The sequence below is a fragment of the Rhinolophus sinicus genome, chromosome 17 (genome assembly GCF_057876585.1).
Source record: "Rhinolophus sinicus isolate RSI-liver-muscle chromosome 17, RSI-T2T, whole genome shotgun sequence".
In the NCBI taxonomy this organism is placed as follows: domain Eukaryota; kingdom Metazoa; phylum Chordata; class Mammalia; order Chiroptera; family Rhinolophidae; genus Rhinolophus; species Rhinolophus sinicus.
In genome coordinates, this window is record NC_142517.1 from 132,457,829 (window position 1) to 132,480,190 (window position 22,362).

At 37.3% G+C, this 22,362-nt stretch overlaps 1 protein-coding gene and 1 long non-coding RNA gene across 4 annotated transcripts in view; one reads left to right on the plus strand and one right to left on the minus strand.

Annotated features, from left to right (window-relative positions):
* THSD7B (thrombospondin type 1 domain containing 7B) overlaps nucleotides 1–22,362 on the plus strand; it is an 800,685-nt gene that overhangs the window by 768,990 nt on the left and 9,333 nt on the right. For all 3 annotated transcript variants that reach the window (XM_074335740.2, XM_019752567.3, XM_088793974.1), the window contains exons 22-27: nucleotides 5,145–5,304; nucleotides 6,480–6,653; nucleotides 6,755–6,850; nucleotides 9,077–9,159; nucleotides 13,453–13,645; nucleotides 16,952–17,039. In XM_074335740.2, the coding sequence (XP_074191841.2) occupies nucleotides 5,145–5,304; nucleotides 6,480–6,653; nucleotides 6,755–6,850; nucleotides 9,077–9,159; nucleotides 13,453–13,645; nucleotides 16,952–17,039 (794 nt within the window). The remainder of the gene's footprint in view (nucleotides 1–5,144; nucleotides 5,305–6,479; nucleotides 6,654–6,754; nucleotides 6,851–9,076; nucleotides 9,160–13,452; nucleotides 13,646–16,951; nucleotides 17,040–22,362) is intronic.
* LOC109458701 (uncharacterized) overlaps nucleotides 12,777–22,362 on the minus strand; it is a 256,457-nt gene continuing 246,871 nt past the window's right edge. Inside the window, exon 4 of the long non-coding RNA XR_012497479.2 lies at nucleotides 12,777–12,930. This is a non-coding gene — a long non-coding RNA (uncharacterized LOC109458701). The remainder of the gene's footprint in view (nucleotides 12,931–22,362) is intronic.

Consider the following 22,362-nt stretch of genomic DNA (forward strand, 5'->3'; position numbering starts at 1 on the left):
GTGCAATGGAGAACATGGAAAAGTACAATCATGGGACTTAACCTTGAGTAGAGTGATACTGCTGAGAAAATAAATAGCCATTCATTAGTCACTGATTGTAATAGACGGGGTCATGGGACTTTCAATCTCTTTGGCATCCTCAAGAATTCTCTGTTATTTTCCTGGCTTGTCGGAAATATCAAAATATTATTTAATTAGATGCAACTCTGATGCTGTGGAAATGCACAGCTTGCTGTAGACTGTTTTTCTTAAAGAGGCACTTTTAGGCTTAGGCAACATCTTATATAGGGGCAGAAAATCAAAAATATAAAAGTTCTATTTTAACATGATTACCCAAACCAAAGTTACTACATTTTCCTCGATGATTACTTTTTTTATTGACCTGAAATATAAATGTGAGCAAAATCATAACATATCACATACCCAGAGCTTTTGCTGGATCAGCAGAGCTCTTCCACTGCATTTTCTCTCTGGCTTCTTATATAAGAAAAAGCACATTGACTTTCCGTATTTTCTTACCTTACTAGTTTATCCTTCAGTTCACAGTCCAAAGCATATTTTAATTGGGTAACAATAATTTTGATTATGCATTAAGAAATCTGCAGAGTATTCTCATAAAGATGTTTAGTGTTCCTGTCAGGACGACATTGTCATGCAGCATTATTATCTCACAGAAGTTAAATGCCCGTGCATTGTAATATGTCCCAGAGGAACAGAAATGTGTGGTACATTTGTTCAGTCTCCTGTTTACAGAAAATAAGGTAACCATGCAGAGTGATTTAATAGTAACCTAATGGCTTTAAGTATGAATACTTTGTCTACTAGTCTAAAATCTTCTTTCCTAAATCTTCAGCGATTTTTAAATGCTGCTTGAAATCACTTACAATTGAGAAAATGGGAGGAATATTTCACCTTGTAATTGTGATCACTGTTGACAGAGTAGAAAAAATAAGCTCCAGTAATTCAGGAACCCATTGCACAGGAAGGGAGAGCAAAGAAATTTAGGAGGGAGGGCAGGCGGAAGGACTGACAAACTCCATGCTCCAATCTCACCAGGCATACAGCTGCTACTATACTTTACTCGTTCTAGTGTATTTTCCCTTTTAACTTCTCAGGTGTCAGGAGCCTTTGTTTTCCCCACCTATTAGACAAGTCTGCCATCTTGTTCCAGGGGAACATTATGGCGAAATGCCAAATGTAATATTTCATTTTGTTGTCACCTATTGACGTTTTGCCTGGACCGCTGGGTCAAGGGTGGTGGGTTGTGAACACTGTCTGTAGAAGTGCTGGTGGGGACTGAGGGGGTGTGGCTTCAGTTAGCAACACCCAGTCTTGGAGACCCTGGATACCTCAAGAGTACGTATATGGAGAAACTTCAGTGCTGCCTTGGATTTCTAGATGCTCCTCTTCTCCCTCATTGATGTATCCTCTTAGAAGGAAACTCTGGAGTTAGAACTCATTCGGGCAGAGCTCTCAAAAAACAAGTCCATAGTTAACTGTGTGGGCACCTTACCCAAACAGGGCCAATCACCATTCTTTTCCAAGAATTTGGCATGAAACTAAAGCTGTTCAAAGATACTGTATTCAGGAACTCTTAGCTGCTATGTTGTCCCACCTTCTGGATAAACTCAGTCACTCAGAAGCAAGAAAGAATAAGAAGGTGACGCAAAGAAAAGCAGAGGCAAAAGAGAAAGGGAACCGTCATGATATTTAAGTTGAGTTTTTCCTGAGTTTGAGTTGCATTCCTGCTTTTCCTGAAGCCTAATGGTGAATTCTTTGTGAGACAGATAACAGAGTGTCTCTTCAGTGAGTCGCCTTGTCTTAAGTTTATATGTTAGCTGAGTTTTTGAATTACTGATCAAATGACACATGAGCCTTTGCCCACAAGGGAAAACACCTCTCTCAGAGCTGCACTTCAGCTTCTCCTTGTCTTGTCATATCCTAAACCACCAAATGCAGGTTTAGAATCTGCTCATTCATTGCTGGTGGTGAAGATATCCAAGTGGCTGAGTGACATCCAGAAGTTATCATCAAGCAATAGCAGGAAGAGAAGCTTGCACAGGGAACAGTGGAGGTGCCCATTCTACCACCATCTTATATGGAAAGAGATTAGCAAAAGGAACTGTGTATCCTCAGGCTTCACTTTTTTCAGTGTTTTCTAACTCTTTCTTTCCAAGTTCCCCAGCTGATAAAATGTGTCCACACACATACGTTGGTCAATCTTTTTTAGGAGCTCAGACTCTGGAAACTCCAGCGCTGATTTTGGTTAGTGTTCTGCCAGTTCCTAGCTGTGCAATTTTTGCAAAGTCTCTAACCGCTCCAAGCCTCTGGTTTCGTAAATCTACATCATAAAGGTAGCAGTAGTACCTATTTTGCTGGGGGTGTTTGGCAGAAATCAGATATTTCATAATATAGTGCTTAGCATACTACTTGGCCAAAGAAGAGCTCAAGCAATTATAGTTGCTAGTACAGTTCTGAATAAAACTACAATTATGGTTATTAGCACCACCTGCCTATCCACATCTGGTGGTGCCAAGTAAGAGTATACCAATAGTTCATTAATGATCTGGACAGTGTAGACTTGGTGAGAGAATGCTTGTTGTTGACAACCTTTGCTCTAAGAAGCCTGGCTTAACTTTCAGACCCTAATATGTAGTCTCATGAATGAGAGTGAGCGAATGCTTGCTTTCTGAGTGAAATTATCATTCTGTTGCTGATTTCTCTTCACATTGTGGCTGTTGTCAAAGTTACGAGAGGTTAAGGTTAAATATGGATATACAAATGAGGAGCATATTATTGTTTGTCTTGGTTTTTTAAAGTGATCCCTGATGTAAACTTGTTTCCTCTCATTTCTTTGCACCCCATCTCCTGCAATGTCAAACAAAACTCTAGTCAACTGCATCTTCTGTTACCTGAGGTTCCAAATTGCAGTGGTTTCAAATTTTATACATGTTGCCGTATCTTCAGACTCTTCTCTCCAAGTATACAAAGGCTGATTCTCTATAGCAAAACATACACCTTAGACAATTCTGCAATGGATCCATCATCTGGAATAATAAGTTACAGGAGAGAAACCTCCCCGCAAAATGAAATTTAACTTACACTAGTTATTTTCCACTTCAGGAAGTAAACATTTACTAGAGCATTTGCTTTGAATGAATTTACTGTGAACTGATTTTGAACCTCCACTTATCTCCAGAAAAATGCACTTACATTCAAAATTAGGGGACATTTTTTTTTTTTTACAATTTCACAATAGCCATAGAAATGATTAGAGAAATCATGAGGTATTCACAAGTCAAGTGTGGGAATTGCCATCTTAGACAAATAAATCATAATTTTTGTTTACACATCTCTAGAGGAAGATGTAATGGTCCCAGTTTATGTGCCCACTCAACTTCTTTAGAATTTAAGCTACTGCAACTTGGACCTCCTCCAAGTTGCACCTTTTCTTTTTTCTCCAGTATGTCTTTGAATCTTAACTTCCTTCTGTAAAGAGTTTTTTCTCAGCAGCTACTGTGATCTGCCTATACCTCCAGTGATCTGCCTATACCCTGCCCTTGACACACGGTAGCTGCGGCCACAGGACCTTGACCTGGATGGTGCTCAGCAGGCCCGTCAGCCCCCACATCTCCTGTCCAATACCCTGGAACACTATCCTGACTGCTTTAGTTGTCCATCTTATCCTTCTTTACTCCTGTCATCTCAAGAGCCACAGCAGCTCCAAGGCTTACACAATGCAGTTCCTGAGTCCTGCGGTGGGGAAGAGATGAGGAGATGAAACCCAGTTTCCTAGTGCAGAGCACAGCTATCACACTGTTACTTAATAATGGATTAATGGGTTGTACCACGTAGCATCCCTGACTGCAGCAACAGGCATGCAAAGGCTCCCCACTCCCCCCATCTCATTCTCTCTTTGTCTCTCTCTCTCTTCAACCATACGAGCAATAGTCATAAAGGCTGTAGCTCTTACCAACTTCTGGATTTAGTGGAAGCTGAGCAGCACACCTTGGAAGTATGGAGGAGTTAATACTCCCTGGGATGAGAGTTGATCAGTGAGAACTGGATCCAAGGAGGAGCTGGATTTAAATGCCTCTCGCATCTTCCTCCCTTGCCCCACCTTGGATGGTAATAAGGCATGGTGATACCATGTGGTCTATCTGGAAGATGTTATGGATGACCAAGAAACCAGCTGTTTTTCTTGGGACATTGTTTTTCTTGGTTTAGTAACACTCTACCTTATATTTACTTTTTCTCCATACCTGCTTCAGTTCTTTTCCCCTCACTCTTGCCATCCTGGGATGTCACGTCCTTAGCAGAAAAGCTTTGCCTAAGGCTCTATTTTCTAAAGGATTTATGGAAAGACAGAGCTATCATCTAACATCATTCAAATATCCAGTGGACTTCTTTTTGAAGTATGAGCACCTGACTAAAACTGAGGAGAAAATACTCATCTCGTGACTATCTGCCAAAAGTGTTATAGTAGGAAATATTTCATCAAGCAGCTGCTTGGGCCAGATAGCCACTAAGAGCCTTCCAATTCTAAGCTTCTCTTTCTGTGAGACACTACACAAACTTTTTCTAATTTCCCAGAATAATCTGAGTGGGATTTGTATGAAATATCGTCAAAGAACATTATTCATCGCAGAAGGCCCGCTGCGAAAACAGCTTCTCATGGCAATAGAGAAAATCTGTATTGTGCCAGAAACCCCTACATAATCCATATGAGAAAGGACTGAATTCCCTGCAAGAGAAAATATAAGCTAAATAAAAGAGAAATGTATGTCCTGTGACTGAACATGCTCTCTTGGTGGAGTGATTATAGATTAGGCCATTTTATCACATACACCTATACGAATTATGTATTATTTTTCTTTTTCAATCAATCCTGGCTGAGTACCAAAATGAGCCATCATATTCTGAGTATATAAATTCCACGGGGGTAAAATTGCATTTAACTTCTGTATCAGCTCTAGAAGAATTGCTCAGTGATGCTTCATTGTCAACAGTTGAAAGAGAACTCCTAAGAGGAGGAATCTGAAGAAATATACAACTAGGGTTTTCTTGAGCAAGAGGTAGCAGTAGCCAAAACTCCAAGATGCTAATTATTTGAGTGATTCTGACAGTATCCGTCCCTCTCACAGGGTGGAGACTGTGGGGAAGGAGTCCAGATCCGCAGCCTTTCCTGCGTGGTCCACAATGGTTCAATCTCTGACTCAGCAGTGCGTGTAGACGATACACTGTGTAAAGAAATGCCCTTGCAAGATGGCATGCTGAAGCAGCTGTGCTCTGTTCCTTGCCCAGGTATGTGATTTTAAACAACTGGGAGTGCCTTCCAGGTTGATCTTCTTATATATTTATTTTCTATTTTTCTGTTTTTTTGTTTTTTTGTTTTTTTTTTTGTTGTTTTTTTTTTTGCTGGAGAAGCTCTATCTCATCAATATTGAAGTTGTTAATTAACTTTAATTCATTTTTAATTGTGGTTATCACTTTGGAATACATATAGCTTCATTGAAGGTGAAGTAGGCAAGAGGAAAAAGAAAACAGAAAAGCACTGGACTTGAAAATTTAACAGCTAAGTTAGAATCACTTCCCTGGTGTTTTACCCCAGGCATGTAGTCTAACCCTTTTGCGCAATGGTTGCTCCCTGTAGAAAATTTGTTAATAATACCTGACCTGACAGCACAAGGCACAATTGTCAGCACTCAAAAAACGTTGACTAAATTCATGAGTGGATGAATCTCTGGGGGATGGCATGGTAGGGACAAGTAAAACTACATGTTTATAAAAGCACTCTGTCAAACGGTCAAGTTCTATGTAATTGTGAAGGCCATTACTAGTTACATAAAATATATGAGTTTATTTTAATGCTAAAAACGTGGGGTACATGGCATAATTTTAAGGTGGCTTAATATATCCTTAGAGTATGGCATGATATATATATATATATATATATATATATATATATATATATATATATATACACAGATGTAAACATATGTATACATATGTACATACACACAAAAGTGGGTATGTTTATTAAATTCAACATTCTTTAGACCCAAAGATATTCCACTTCAGTGACTGACTTATTCTCTTTATATAGTTTCTGAGAACATAAATTTTACCATGTTCTGCTGCTCTTTGAAAACTTAGTGACTACAATCTTTACATCTCCCATTAAAACAATGTATTATCACTAGCAGACACATGGTGTTCTCTAGATATGACTATGATTTGAAGCAAAGTAATGCCAATCTGGTATTTAGCAGTCTCTTCCTGGACTAGATTAAACCATCAATTATTTCATCAGTCTTAGTACCTCTAAATGGAAACCTGGTCAAAGTAGAAAGCATGATATCTGGAATTTGCCCCTATCACTGCACCACCACCACCACCGTTCTCACTGTGAGCCCTGTCTGTGTAAATGCTGTCAAGTACCAGTTACCATGTTGTCCTCCCCCCACTCTGTGCTCCAGGAGACTGCCATTTAACAGAATGGTCAGAGTGGAGCACGTGTGAATTAACCTGCATCGATGGAAGGAGCTTTGAGACAATGGGTCGCCAATCTAGGTCAAGAACATTTATAATTCAGTCTTTTGAGAACCAAGACAGCTGTCCCCAGCCGGTTCTAGAAACACGTCCTTGTACAGGTACAAAAAGCACTTTTCATTTCTCAGCTTTGATTGATTAATGATTATTCTCTTTCTTATGTGAGGTATAATAGAACCACTGTTATCATATTTGCTTGCAGGAGGCAAATGTTACCACTACACATGGAAAGCAAGTCTTTGGAACAATAATGAACGGACTGTATGGTGTCAACGTTCAGATGGCATTAATGTCACAGGTATTCCTACCTAAGATTCATATGGGCTTTTCAAAAACATCTCTGAGTGTGCTGTTTGTGAGAAGAATTAGCTTACAAATTCTAAGCAAGGAAAGACCTGTCTTCATGGCAAATTGTCATTAGACCTCTGAAACTCAGCAAGCAAACAATTCTATTCGAAGACCCATAATATATCAAAGAACTTAAAAAAATAAGGTGAAACATAATAAATGCCCATAAATATATGATATGAGATAAAGACTAAAAAAGACAGATTCTGGTATGAAACAATGATCTCTAAAATTTTAAATCATGTACCTTCTTAGTAAAAAGTTTTTGAGGACATATCTTAACATATCATATTCCTGCACTACTGTGCTTATATATCATATTATAAACACACACAGAAATTGAAATTAAAAGGGTTTATTGGTATATGAGAAAATTTAAAATACTACATTTGTGAATGCTGCAAAAAACTCGTTTGCTGCCAATTATAAATGCTTGTATTCATTCCCTGGAAGCTTACTTTTGGAATATTGTGCTATTCATGATTATTACTTAATATCTAAATATAGACTGAGGGAAATGTTCCTCATTCATGATGATGGATACAATTTGACCTACAAATAGTCTTCTCAATAATTTTAAAGTTTTTTTTATGCCTTCTTATCAGAGAAAATTAAATTATTATTTTTAATTAGTACTGGACTGGACTGGCAAAGAACTTATTGTAGGAATGGGAGTAGGAATAGAATTATCAGCTCTGCATTTTCCTTGTGTATTTGTTTTTGCATTTGATAATCCCTTAATCCATAGTTTATTCCTATACTAATTTATTTCAAGCTACTTGTCCATTTTATAAGTTATTGTTAAAAGTCAATGTACTGTAAAATCTACCTAATCAGGAACACAGAAAGCATCATACTCGGCAATATGTTGAGAGTTCAAGTGGGGCAGTCGCATTATCCAACTCTCTGCACAGAGTACTTCATGCCCAAAGTACAACAGGTGGACATCTGATGAATGATCTCAGGTTACTAGTATCATCTGCAAAAAATTATCAGAAATTAATTTCATTTTTAAAATTTAAACAAAAATGTTGTATATACTATGTAAGATCAAATATTTTGCTTCTCAGTTCCCACAAGATGGCCTCCTGCAGTGGTGTACACACTCCGCTTTGGAGATGAATGATTTAAAGAGTAGAAAACACCCCCTCCAAACACAATTAGGAGCAATGGGCCTGTCTGGTTATTGCCACTAATGCCAAAATTAATAGCTTCACACCTAAGTGTTCATTCTGGAATATGAGGCTTTGTGTGTATGTGTATTATTATATTTTTCAGGTAACAGTGAGAATTTCGCTGCTTCATTCTCAGAGAAAGTGTAGATCTGACTGTTCTCTATACTACTACCTCACGCCCAAAGATTTTTTGCTAGCTACGAAATCAAACTGCAACTAGTTGATAGTAATAGTAATGCAAAGGCTAGAGCCTATAAGTACAACCAATATTACGAATGAGGTTAACATACTACTCTAGAACATTATGTAACTTCTTAGCTTAGTACTCTGAATCCAGGAAGGCAAGACTAATATGGAAATGAATTTCAGAAGCTAGAGGATGAATTATCCCTAACATTTACTCAAAAATAAGTACTAAGTACTGTGTCAGATGTGTGATTGCGTGTCCTGGAGTCTATATATTTGCTCTTAAAAATATGTGCGGGGGTCGGGGTATATTTATCCCGATTGAAATACATTTTAAAATGTTACCGAAGTGTTTGATATTGTGGTCCTATGCATTTGTGGTCCTTTTAGCATTTGGTTATTGGGAATTGGCCTGGTGCCTAGTTGGGGTATTCTGGGACTGGAGAAATATATACTTAGAATAAGTCTCCAGCAAATACAGTTTCTGCTCCTGAACTTAAATTGAGATTTCACCAGTTCTTTTACTGACTCTGGCACTCAGACTTTGCGGTCAAGAATAGCCATATGAGAGCATCACATTGCCAGGGAGTAGGTATAAAAAATCTACTGCAAATATTTTCTGTTAGCAGAGCCTCCCAACTCAAACAATCCATCCTGTAGTAATCAATAAAGTGAGACTGGGCCACATGTCAGCAAATTGATTAAAAAAAAAAAAAAAAAATACCGTTACAAAGTAGCCAGTGCCAGAGAAGAAAGGAATGTTTTTAATGTTTATCATAGAAAATCTGCAAATGATGGTGGGATTTCCTTTGTAGGAGGTTGCGCCCCTCAGGCACGTCCTGCCGCTATTCGACAGTGTAATCCAGCCTGCAGAAAACCTTTCTCCTACTGTACACAGGTGAGTCATGGACTGGAGACTTCTACAAGTATTTTAATTGCTGTGTTATACATATGCTGTTGGATGTTTTCCAGCTACAGCCAAGCAGCAGTTCTGCGTGCGCATGATACCACCTAGAGGTTTTTGCAGGAGTAATCACAGCCTATTAAGAATTTCTTTGCAGGGCCATGATTTAAGGCAAGCAGTATTTTTGCTATAAATCTGTCTATAGGAAAATCTATTTTTCAGTCATCTAAATTATATTAACTCTATCAATAAATGTTCTCAGTTGATATATTCTTCCATTCTTAGCCTTTCATATACCTAAACTATTTTGAAAAATATTATAAATGCTGTGTTCACATTTGCTAAATATTATGTAGTAAAATTAATTACAATATAAGTACTATATTTTTACTTCATTTTAAATAAGTTAAATATATGCCTAAGGATACAAATTACATATATGTGTGTGTGTACATATATATATGTGTGTACACACACATCTATATATTTTTAAATTATTTTTTATTTTTCAATTACAGTTGACATACAATATTATATTAGTTTCAGGTATACAACATCATAATTAGACATTTATATAACTTACAAACTTATCACCCCAATAAATATAGTACCAATCTGACACTGTGCATTGTTATTACAATATTATTGACTATATTCCTTATACTGTATTTTACATCCTTGTGACTATTTTGTAATAACTGATTTGTACTTCTTAATCCCTTCCCTTTTTCACCTTGCTCCCTAACCCCCCATCTGCCTGGCAACCATCAAAATGTTCTCTATATCTAGTTTATATTGTTTGTTCATTTATTCTGTTCTTTAGAGTCCACATATAAGTGAGATCATATGGCATTTGTCTTCCTCTGTCTGACTTACTCCACTCAGCACTATACCCTCTAGGTCCATCCATGTTGTTGCAGATGGCAAGATTTCATTTTCTGAGTAATATTCCATTGTATACACGTACCACCTCCTCTTTATCCATTCATCCATTGATGAACACCCAGGCTGGTTCCATATCTTGACTGTTTTAAGTAACGCTGCAGTAAACATATGTCCCTTCAAAATAGTGTTTTTGGTTTCTTAGGATAAATACCCTTCAGTAGGATTACTGGCTTCCTTTTTGTGTCTTGCTATAGCCTTTGTTTTAAAGCCTGTTTTATCTGCTATATGTATTGCTACTCCAGATTTTTCTTTTTCATTTCCATTTTTATGAAATATTTTTTTCCACCCCTTTATTTTTTCTATGTGTGTCTTTCAATCTGAAGTGAGTCTTGTAGGCAGCGTATGTAAGGCATTCTATCTTTTGCTTGGAGGATTTAGTCTATTTATATTTAAAGTAATTGTTAATTTACTTTAACAATAAAATGTACTTACCGCCATTTTATTCATATTTTTGATCTTTTGTTTCATCTTAAAGAAGTCCCTCTAAGATTTCTTGTATTATTGGTTTGGTGGTAATGAACTCCTTTAGCTTTTTCTTGTCTGGGAAGCTCTTTATCTGTCCTCTGATTCTAAATGATAGCTTTGCTGGGTAATGTTGGTTGTATGTCTTTGCTTTTGATCACTTTCATTATTTCCTGCCAATCCCTTCTGGCCTGCAAAGTTTCTATTGAGAAATCAGCTGACAATCTTATGGGAGCTTCCCTGTAGGTAACTAACTGCTTTTATCTTGCTGCTTTTCAGATTCTCTTTTTCTTTTTATTTAACCTTTGGCATTTTAATTCTGATGTGTCTTGGTGTGGGCCTATTTGGGTTCATCTTGTTTGAAACTCTGTGCTTCCTGGGCTTTTATATTTCCTTCACCAAGTTGGGGAAGTTTTCCATCATTATTTCTTCAAATAGATTTTCAATTCCTTTCTCTCTCTCTTTCTGGTATTCCTATGAAGGGAATATTGGTATGCTTGATGTTGTCCCAGAGGTCCTTTAAACTGTCCTCATTTTTTTTTAATTCTTTTTATCTTTTTTGCCGTTATGATTGGGTGTTTTCTGCTACCTTATGTTCTACATTGCTGATATGATCCTCTGCTTCGTCTAATCACTATTGATTCCCTCTAATGTATTCTTTATTTCTGACTAGTTCTTTTTTTGTTTTCTATCTCTTTGTTGAAGTTCTCTCTGAGTTTGTTGAGTATCCTTATAACTAGTGTTTTGAACTCTGCCTCTGGTAGATTGCTTGTCACCATTTTGTTTAGTTCTTTTTCTGGAGTTCTGTTCTTTTAAGACTGGGAGGCATGTTTTTTTGTCTCCCCATTTGGCTGTCTCCCTGTGTTTGTTTCTGTGTTTTAGGTAGAGCTGTTTCCCACTCTTGGCAGAGTGGCCTTACATAGTAAGTGTCCTATGGGGCCCAGTGGCTCAGTCTTCCTGTTCACCTGAGCTGGGTGTACCCGGTGTGTCCCATGTTGTGTGGGTTGTATGTGCCCTCCTGTTGTAGTTGAGCCTTAGTCGCTGTGTGTATGTCAATGGCAAGGACTGACACTCAGTTTGACTGGTTGTGAGGACTGGTCATGACTACAGGGAAGGAGCTGTTTTGCAGTTGCTGACCCTATGCAGTAGGACTCTGGTTCCTGCCCAGTCTTTCCTTGGGTATGTCGTTTGTGGAGGTGGTCGGGTGTGGTCTGAAGCTGGCCACTGCATGTGTTGGTTCTCAGGCCTCTTGGAAGGGGGGTCTGTTGCAGGCCAATGTCAGCTGCTGCCTGTGCCCTGCCTGGGGCCATTTGGTATGAGTGACACAATGATCTGTAGATGGTTGCCATTTGTACTGGGCTTGGGGCTCCTTAGCAAGAAGTACGGGCAAGGCTGAGTCCAGATGGTGTTTGTTTGGGGTTTGGGAATCTTTGGGAGGTTTTTAGGAAAGTCCATGGCATGAGCCAAGATAGGCAATTTATATATAAAGCCACTGGAAGCATCTTGGGGAGAATGGTGTCACTAGGTTGATGGGGCCTCAGGTATGGGGCCTGCTTGCACGTGGGGTCAGGGGAAGGCCCCCACAAAGGAATAATGGCTTCTACAACTGCTTCTGTCTGGGAGAAAGCTCCCTTCCTCCCCTTGACCTGGAGCCAGAAATTTAGTTCCTACCTGTATGTCCCAGTTGCCTGTTGAGCTGCTGCCCATGTGTGTGCTCTTTTAAGAGGAACACCTGGGACTCCAACTACAATATCCACTGGTTTTCACAGCCAGAAGTTGTGGGGATTTCTCTTCCTGCCACTGGAACTCTAGGCTGGGGAACCTGGTGTGGGGCTGGGAACCCTCACTCCTGGGGGGACCTCTGCAGCTGAGATGTCCCGCCGATTTTTAACCCTCACACTTGTGTGTGGGACCAGCCTGTGTCATGGCTTCATCCCCCCTACTAGTCTTGGTATGGCTTCTTCTGCATATCCTTTGTTGTAAGAATTCTGTTCAGCTAGACTTTAGGTGATTCTCAATGATGGTCATTCTGTAGTTTAGTTAATTTTGATGTGGTCATGAAAGGAGACAATCACAGTGTTTAGGCACTCCGCCATCTTGACCAGAAGCCCCCCACCGCCTTTTTTTCCTGCAGAAATCTTTTCCTGTTCTCCCTTAACTCCCATCTACCACTGCTCAGGAATTAATGCAAAAGAGTCAATGTATTCTAATCAATGACACTTATAATGTGCAGTGCATATATAATTTTTTAGAAAGTTATGTGATGTTCCTTAAACAGGTTTCTTCTCATAGGCATGTGCCTTTGGTGAAATCTTTCTTGCTCCACATGGGTGGCCTTCCTTGAGTGCAGAACCAAACCTACAAGCAGAGAGGTAGTTCAGACTAGTTAGTGATCAATGGTAGAAGGTGAGAGAGGCACTCAGCAGATGGGGCAACAATAGAGCTCAAAGAGCACAACTCAAGATATGTACATAATTTCTATTGTTTTGCTTCTCAGTATCAAGGGCAGATTGGAGTGAGTGGACAGGGATCTGAAACAGGTTGGGGAGGGGGGAAGAGTGAAGGATAATTTGATTAAATGGAACGTCTCTGAGACATAAAAGGATGTAGTTAATACTCTCTATTGACAAAGAATTGTGATTTCATATTTGGAAGGAGAAAGAATTATAAACCACTAGAAATAGCTGATGATTTATTTAAGGGTTGATTTTTGAACTAAGAAAGATGAACTGCTTATTGGATTTTCATCTCTTTGGCAAGTCTGTTGCTAAAAAACCTTAAATTGCCATGACATGCTAATATCAAATGTTTCCAACATTTAAATTATTTTTTCATCAGCACAACTCACTGTGTAACCATAAGTATATTTTTATGCTGTAGGGTGGAGTCTGTGGCTGTGAGAAGGGTTATACAGAGATAATGAGATCAAATGGTTTTCTGGATTATTGCATGAAAGTACCTGGCTCAGAGGATAAAAAAGCTCATGTGAAAAACCTTCCTGGGAAAAATAGACCTGTGAATTCAAAAATACATGATATATTTAAAGGATGGTACCTTCAACCCCTTGATCCAGGTACGTTTCAGTTATGAATAAGAAATGTAAATTTTCTCATCGGGGATTGGGTTTCATATTTATGACTTCTGTCCATGGCAGGAAGAATGGAGGGAAGGCATAAAAAAGAAAAGCAGGGGGAAATATGGTATAGTTTAAGGTTTTTCAAATCTGAGTATTGTATAATGTATGGTCCCTTTTAAATGTAAAATATTTTCATGGATGGTTGAAGATAAGTTTATCAACTCCAGCCTAAGAGATGCTGAATTAAATAACTACAATTAAAACCTTTAAAATATATATTAATTGTGAATTCTTTCTGCAAAAGTGTATTTTTTTCCAACTGTGAATTTGTGTATATGATTTAAATTAAAAGCAAAAATTGGAATCGATTCTCAGGAACATGCAGATACCTTAGGAAATGTCCAGGGACTCTATATGGTTTGAGAAACTGGTGAAATGATAGAAAGTATCCATTTCAGAGGCAGACCGACCTTGTTGTCATCATGGCTCAGACTTTCTTCACCTCCCTGGACTTATTTCTTCATCTATTGAATCAATCTAGAAGTACCTACTCTGCAGGATTGTAATGGGTATTAGAGGTATCAGGCCTGTAGGGCTCAGGAACTGGTGATTGTGACGATCAGGAATTAACATTTATTAGATGCTTTCTGTGTACCCTGTGGTTCTGTGCTGGTTATAGTGCAGGAATCATTTCATTATTTTCTGGCAACCTAATGAGATGCTATCATTCCCATTTTAGAGATTAGGAGTCTGAAACTGCGCAAATAAATTTAACCAAGGTCACACTATCATTAAGTGACATAAGGTCTGAAAGTCATGCCATAAAGCCCTTTACATAGCACTGGTCTCTGCTTCTCACTTTGTAAAGTGGGCAGAAAATGAAAGCAAGATACTCTATCAGATGTACCACTTCTAAGAAACAAAATGCTACTAATGACTGAACAAAGTGACGTAAGTCACAGGGCATGGAGAGGGAAGAGACAGACAAAGTTTAGGCAAAATATACCCTGGGAACTCTCCTACCTGACCCTAGGCCTTTGCCAGACCGAAAGTGCCTTGATGTTGTGCTTAAATGAAATAAAAACCAAAGCCCAGCCCCAAAGGACCCTAGATCTTGTGGAAGAAACAAGATTTGCAATCTTCAACCCATTTATAAGGGTGATCACAATATCTTCCTCACTTCTGATTCCCCTGTATGTCTGGTTGTGCTATAAAGTTTTAAAAACATCTTATTCATCTTGTAACTAAGCAGTAATTTTACTTTGAAGGACACATGGTATGCAATGTAGCCAGGCTTACCTGTTGCCTGTAGACCCACTTCAGGAAAAGAATTAGGGTGAGGTTCCAGGGATATGAGTCTTTAAATTTACAAGTGAGGTTCTTAAACTTTGGTAGTTTAATTAAAGAAAGCATCCATAATATCATGTATATAAATATACACATGTGTCTATGTGTATACATATAGATTATTCATATATACATTATTGTGTACTCATATATATGTATATAAGCATATATACTATATATTTACTTGGGGAAGAGAGTTTATAACTTTCACTATGTTTTCGTGAGAGTATAAATTGGAGCAACCTTTAGGAGAGCATCTAGGCAATATAGATCACACATTGTAACAAAGTTTTTCTCCTAGTAATTCATCATACAATATACACACATATACTAATGTAAATGATATTCATTACATGATGGCTTTTTATATAGAAAATGAGTGGAAACAACATAAATATCTCTAGAGACAATTGTGCAATATATATCATGGATACATTAAAAAGAATGAAATAGACCTTTATGAACCAGAATGGAAATATTTCTAACATATATTGTTAAGTGAAAAAAAGTACAAATCAAAGGGAATGATATGTACCAACTGTGTCTTTAAAAAAAATAAAGTATGTATTTGTGTGTACATATCCACGTGCTTGCTTATGCAGAAAAAACGGTGAAATGATTCACAAGGAAACTGGTAGCTCATAGGTAGGGAACTGAGAGGAGAGGGTAGCAGGAAGACTTATTTTTCACCGCATATCTTTTTTGTAGTTTGAAGTTTGACCCTACATTCATTATGTTACTGTAAAGAGTTATTTTCTTTTTTAAGTAACATACTTAAAGATCATGGACCTCTCCACCAGGAATTTTAAAGTACTGGATCCTCCCAAGATTTCCACTCTATTAAGTTTAGGGCTAATAAGATTAAAGGAGCATTCTCACTTAGGGAAGACTTTTTTTTTTTTTTTTTTAATTACAAATGTAAAAAACTCAGATTAGGAGATTTCATCATTAGTGTTTCAAAGAGATGAGGATCAAAGCTTTGTTAATAGCTTTATGACCCTAGAAAAATATCATTACTGCATTGAAACCTCATTCTAAAACCTGACTGAAGCTTGAAAGTGTCTTGTAAGCAAAAACTATAATAGGTGGTCAGGATATAATTGAATGAAATTGTGTTTTACTCCAAAGAAGTGTTGTTTAAAAGGTTTTGATTGTTTTTCATCCTACAGAAGCTTTTAGAATAAGATGCTGATATGTGTTTTTTGGACCTGCCGTTAATTACATTCATGGCTTATAATGAAACTTCTGTTTGTATACGTCTTTCAGAGAAGGATTACAGTTCCTTTGTTAGTCCAATTCTAAGTTTAGTTAACTGTATGCTCACATATAATAGAGCAAAAAACATTACAGTTCCAGAAACAAGTCAAATCTCTATCATATATAGAAAAAATATGCATACACTTAAGTTATATAGTAAAACTCATAAAACTGACCAGACCATTACCTATTTTTCTTTAACGCTAGCAGATAGCAAATCCAAAATAATGTACACTTGCACACATGTGGATATTATACAATAATTTGGTAAATTGATTAGCTTACTTGACCATGCAGGTTTGGTTCACCCAGTATCATTCAGGAAGCAAAGCCATAAAAAGTGGTCATAGTAATTTTCTTTGCACTCAGGAGTGTTTAATTATAATTTATTTCCTCTACTTATGTGGTCAAAATGTTTTGCAATACTTTTGTATGACATGCATAAGATTATACACACATGAAAATTAATTCAAAATAGCCTGCTAGTTGTTAGATTTTAATGATTGCCAGTGTTTGTTTAGCATTGTGAAAATTTTGATCGATTCTCTTACATTTTCACCTTTTTTACGTTTAATAGCTATCACATTTGGGTATTTCCCCTTATGCTTATGACTTATGCAAGTCTTATAAATAATTCATTTAAATGAGAAACAAAGCTTTTGTATGCTAAGCTTGTTATTTTATCTCTATTTTAAACAGATGGCCGAGTGAAAATTTGGGTTTATGGCGTTTCAGGTGGTGGTTTTCTTATCATGATTTTCCTAGTCTTTACTTCCTACCTTGTTTGGTAAGTACTAATTACCAGTTTATATTCCATGTTTTTATGGGTAGCATATTCATATCAGGATCATTGGCCACTATAACAGGATACTTGAACCCACAAATAATCAACAGTAGAAGTGTTGAATAGTTGAAATGGGACATCATTATCTTTATTGTCCTCATTTGAAATGACATTCTTTCATTTGATTTTCAAATAACATCAGAAGGTGCAAGAGACAAATCATTAGTCAGGACTTTCCCATTATAGCATTTTGATTTATATCAGTAGTTTTCAGTTTGGCATCTGTTTTCATTGGTATCTCCTGGCATCTCCAGGGGACTGATTCTTGGATCCCAGCCTGAGATACTGATTTAATTAGTTTTGCCTGTGGCTAGGATGTTTAAAAGTGTCCCGAGTAATTCTAATATGCAGCCAATTCTGAGAACCATTATTATACTAGGTAGTTCTAGTTCTTAAATTGGTCTATTTTGACCAGTTAGGTTAAAGTGACCAGTTGGTTCAAACAACCTGTTAGTACATTTTAAATAGCAGTGCCAAGTATTATCTACATTGACCAGCTATGAGACAAAATTTGTCAATTCCAAGAATCTAATCTTGTGACCAGTTCAGAAAATGTATAACTCTCAAAAAAGTATGATTAGTGTATTGTACGGAATATATTTTAGTTGATGAGACAGAAGTAAATACATTTAGATGTTTTCTAGTGTGTTGAGAATATTTTATTAGTTTCCTAAGCAGAATTTTCAAAGGATTTTTAAAAATATTATTGATCAAGATATTCATTGGTCTCTGTTGGGGCAGAGCCCCAGAAAGTAGTTTCCAGGCTCTCGGCCTCACATAGAAAGGTGTTGGCTCAGGTAGTAAATGGCCAACTGTGATTGCATGGCCATCAGCTGTGGCTAGTTGGCCGTCAGCTGTAACCAGTGAGCCATTGGCCACTAATATAACTGCTGTGGCTACGCTAGCAGAGAGGAGGAGAGAGAAAGAATGGGGCTAGCAAGAAGATGGCGGCTGGGCTGGCAAGTGCGGATGGTGGTTTGCGGACAGTGTGGATCCAGCCTCCAGTGAGAGTATAGTGCCGCCAGAGAGAATATAGTGGTATGACTCCCCTACCTATGGCTCCATGGGTGTTCCTTTTTGGCCTCACCATATCCTGCGTTCTTGTGTGGGGAGCGGGAGCAGAGACCCCACGGGCCTCCCTGCATGACAAATGGCGCAGCGAGCAGGGTCTCCCGCATGACAAATGGCGCAGCGAGCAGGGTCTCCCGCATGACAGTCTCATAAACTAATTCCTTGAAAAAAATTACCCAAGTTTTAATCTAGATTCAAAATCAGGCTAAATAAATTCAGCCTCAATTTCTGTTTCCAAAGCTACACAGTTCTTAAATCTTTGCTGTTGGTCAGTGAAAGTTAGTGACGAAAATATGACTTTAATTCTTTGTGCCACCTATAGTGATAGAAATTGCATCTCTATCCAACTTATGTTTCTACAATGTTATAATAAAACGTAACACCTTCAGTTAGTCATTCACCCTATAATCAAATGACAAGCTTTTTTATATTTGAATTAATGTTTTGTAAGTATTGCCTAGATCCTGTTTTAATGAACAAATGTGAAGTTCAAAGCCGTATTAACCTGTTTCCCTGAAAATAAGACCTAGCCGGACAATCAGCTCTAATATGTCTTTTGGAGCAAAAATTAATGTAAGACCCGGTATTATGTTATATTATCCGGTTTTATATTAAAGTAAAATAAGACCAGGTCTCATATTGATTTTTTGCTCCAAAAGATGCATTTGAGTTGATTGTCCAGCTAGGTCTTATTTTCAGAGAAACACGGTATATGAGAGATTTAAAGTGACAGGAAGCACTCACTACCAGAAAAATAGTAGCAAAAGAGGAGGAAGTCTGAAATTGCTGCAAAGGACATGAAGCTTTGACAGATGAGAAACTGCTCTCCAAACAAGGGACTAAATACAGTGTCGGATAATCTATTAATCTTTAAAAGCTTGGATGTGTTCTAGTTGTTATCAGCCACGTCCCCAATTCCAGTTTGTATGGCTCCCTCTTCCCTCGAATAGCAAAGATCTAAAATTAACTGTTAGTAATACTCAAAACGTTTGCCTTTTTACATTTCTCCATTCCCTCCAACTTAAAATTGTGTTAACCTTAATCCATTCCTTTAATGATAAATATTTACTGTGGCCTTTTCTGCATGACTGTAGGCTATGGGGATTAATTAGGTACATCACCGAATTCTGGTAACAAACAATCTTCTAGAGAAATTTAATGTTGTTGTTTTTTGTGTTTTTTTTTAAATCAAATTTCCACTCACTTTTCCATGACCAAATTACATAAATATTTATGTACATTATTTCTCATATCTATTTTTTCATCCTCAATACCCGGTCTTAATAATCCCTCTTTGGAAATAACACAATTGTTCCATATTTGGATCACTACAAAAGTTCCCTTCTCCAGTCAGATTAGTCTCCCTAAAACTTAGCCAGGTGCTCAGCTCCCCTCCCACTCAGACACCAGCAGTGGCTTCCCATTGAAAGCAAATGACACTTGTGTTCTAGCTGCCTGGCCAATCAACTAACCTCTTTACAGTTTGAGCCCAAACAACAAATTCAATTTCATCTTCTCCTATTTTCCTATGCTCTAGACAGTTTAGGTTGTACAGTCCCAAATATATTTAAGGCTTCACGTTATCATTGAACATTAAAAACACAAAGGAAAAAATATTTCACTTCCAAAATAAACTTGTTTTATTTTGATAAAGTATTAAATTTTCTACTTTAATATTTAATGTGCTTAGTTAATGCATTCATTAATGTGCTTAGTTAATGCATTCATATCAATATTCCAACATTCTATGTTATTGCATTATAAAATACTCATTTTCTGTAATTTAATAACAGTTTATTCAAAGTTCACATGTATCTTTCAGATCAGTCACTGTCATGCTGTAGTCTCCTTTCCATAGTCAAATTCAGTTTTTCAAGTTTACCTTATTTATTTCCATCTCAATTGTTTGAGATACAGCACTTCTTTCTATCTCTTTGTGTTGCTGTTTCAGAGGTTTTATCCCAAGACCCAAGTATCTATGCATATATATTAGAAAAGTTGACCATATTATTTGTAATATGTGTGTGTGTGTGTATGTATGATCCCCAATTTTAAAAAAATGTATTGGAAAAGTACAAGGTAGTGCCTCATAATATGAAAGATTTATAGGAGTTACAGGAGTTGAAAAAAAGGCTACACTCTATTTCTGATGGATAATTTTTTAGGAGAAGTAACCTTATTTTAGGGCACTTAGGGTGGTGCATTCTAATTCTGCAAAGAGGCTTCCATTTCCATGATTTTCTGCATTATATTGCATTCATCTAAAATGAATTTATCACCATTAGTTATTGGCATTCCACCTGTTCTTCTCATTAAAACTCTAGTGCCAACATTTTCCTTATCAAACAATCTAGAATAACTTCTCCATGCCTCCTCTCCTATGGCTTACTCCATACTGGTCTTTTAGTTATTTGTATAAATATCTTCCTTCTCTACCCAACCCCAAGGACTTTGTGGGAGGGAGAGGAATAGGTGTAATGGCTCTATTTTTTTGATATATTTTTCAGCACAAGTTTAACAAATATGTATTGAACAAACGAATAAGTATATAAATAAGTGAGTAGATAAGTAAAACAAGTAATGTATTGCCCATGATTTTTAGAGACAAAAGGCAGGAAAAAACGTATGATATTTATATGTCAAAGTACTTTACACAGATTGCCTTATTCAGTCCTCACAATAATCTAATAAGATGTTGTTTTTAATCCTCATTTTAAAGAGAGAGTAAGTGATCCTTAGAAAAGTAAAATAACTTATCTGAGATCATCAGCCTGGTAAAATAAGCTCCAGGTTTATCTAACCCCACAGTGTATGCTCTTTCCACTGGTCTTCCAGTCTCCAGAGTTTCTTTCCCTTGAGTAATTCTAAAAGCTCTTTAGACTAAATGCAGTGTCTACCACTTTCATATTTTTTAGAGACTCCTTGTTTCCAAAGTAAATTAAGCAATAGACCTAGAAACAGATCTAATTGATATTAAAACATGTACCATTTACCCTTACCTATGATCTGCGTAAAGAATCCAAATAGATACTATCACAGCATCTACTTCTATTAAATAGCTTGCAGAAGAGTTAGAGGAAGACAGTTTTGGAGATTTTATATTTTCTCTCCAAAAATAAATGATTTAGGACAAGAGAACTGCTATAATATGCCAGATCTTAGGTGTATACTTTTAGATGGAAGCAATTTATAATAAAATATGGAAATGCTTTTGAGAAAATATAAAAAAGTCTTCTTAAGGACATCATTCAGATACTACTCTGTATATCTGCCATCAGTGTTTGTAGATTTTGAAAATATTACTGATGACTGGTTGAGCTCTTAGTTAATCTATGCATAGATATAGTGCCTGGAAGTTACTACAGATTTTGATATCCATTCTGCCTTGCTCAGCACAACTCAGTAAAGGTCTCTTATTCTGCCCAAGTTTGGGAATGGCACCCCTACTTCCAGAGGGTCATCCCTCAGGAGTAACTGCAAACAAAAGACAGTTTCTGGCTTTCATCACACTATTTAACCTCCACTGGCCTGGTGATGAGAACTTTTATGGCTAGATTCAACAATATTAAGAAGTGCTAGCAGCTTTCTTGTCTGTCCATAATGAACTTGCTTTTCTGGCTTCACGTGTTTATCCTTTGCTAAGATACCAATGATTGTGGAAGAGATCACTTTAATGTGTGTCAGCAATGATCTCTCATAGCCAGGGTTGCATGATGGATTAGAGAATGACTGGTGGTGGTCTATGTGCCAGGTGTTTGTGGGTCTTGATTTACTGTGAGGTGATCACTCCTATTCTGATACCAGAATTGAGGTGACATATGCTTAAAGACAAAACTTATTATGTGAGGGAAAAATTAATACCAGTATGGAAGAAATGAAAGGGAACAGGGGCCTCTAAAAACAAGTCTCCTGGAGATTTCTGGTCAAAATGACAGAGTAGATTAAATTGTGTGCTCACCTCCTCCCAAGACCCATCAAAATTACAACTGAATTATAGAACAAACATCATTGAGAATCATCTGAACACTAGCTGAACAGAAGCCCTATAACTAAAGATATAAAGAAGATGCCACATAGGAGGGGCAGAGTCATGGAACAGGCAAGTCCTACACCCATGGTCTGGTGATTAAGAATCAAGAGGGATATCTCAGCTGTGGCGGTCCCCCCTTCCCCATGAGGAGCAAGAGGTCCCAGC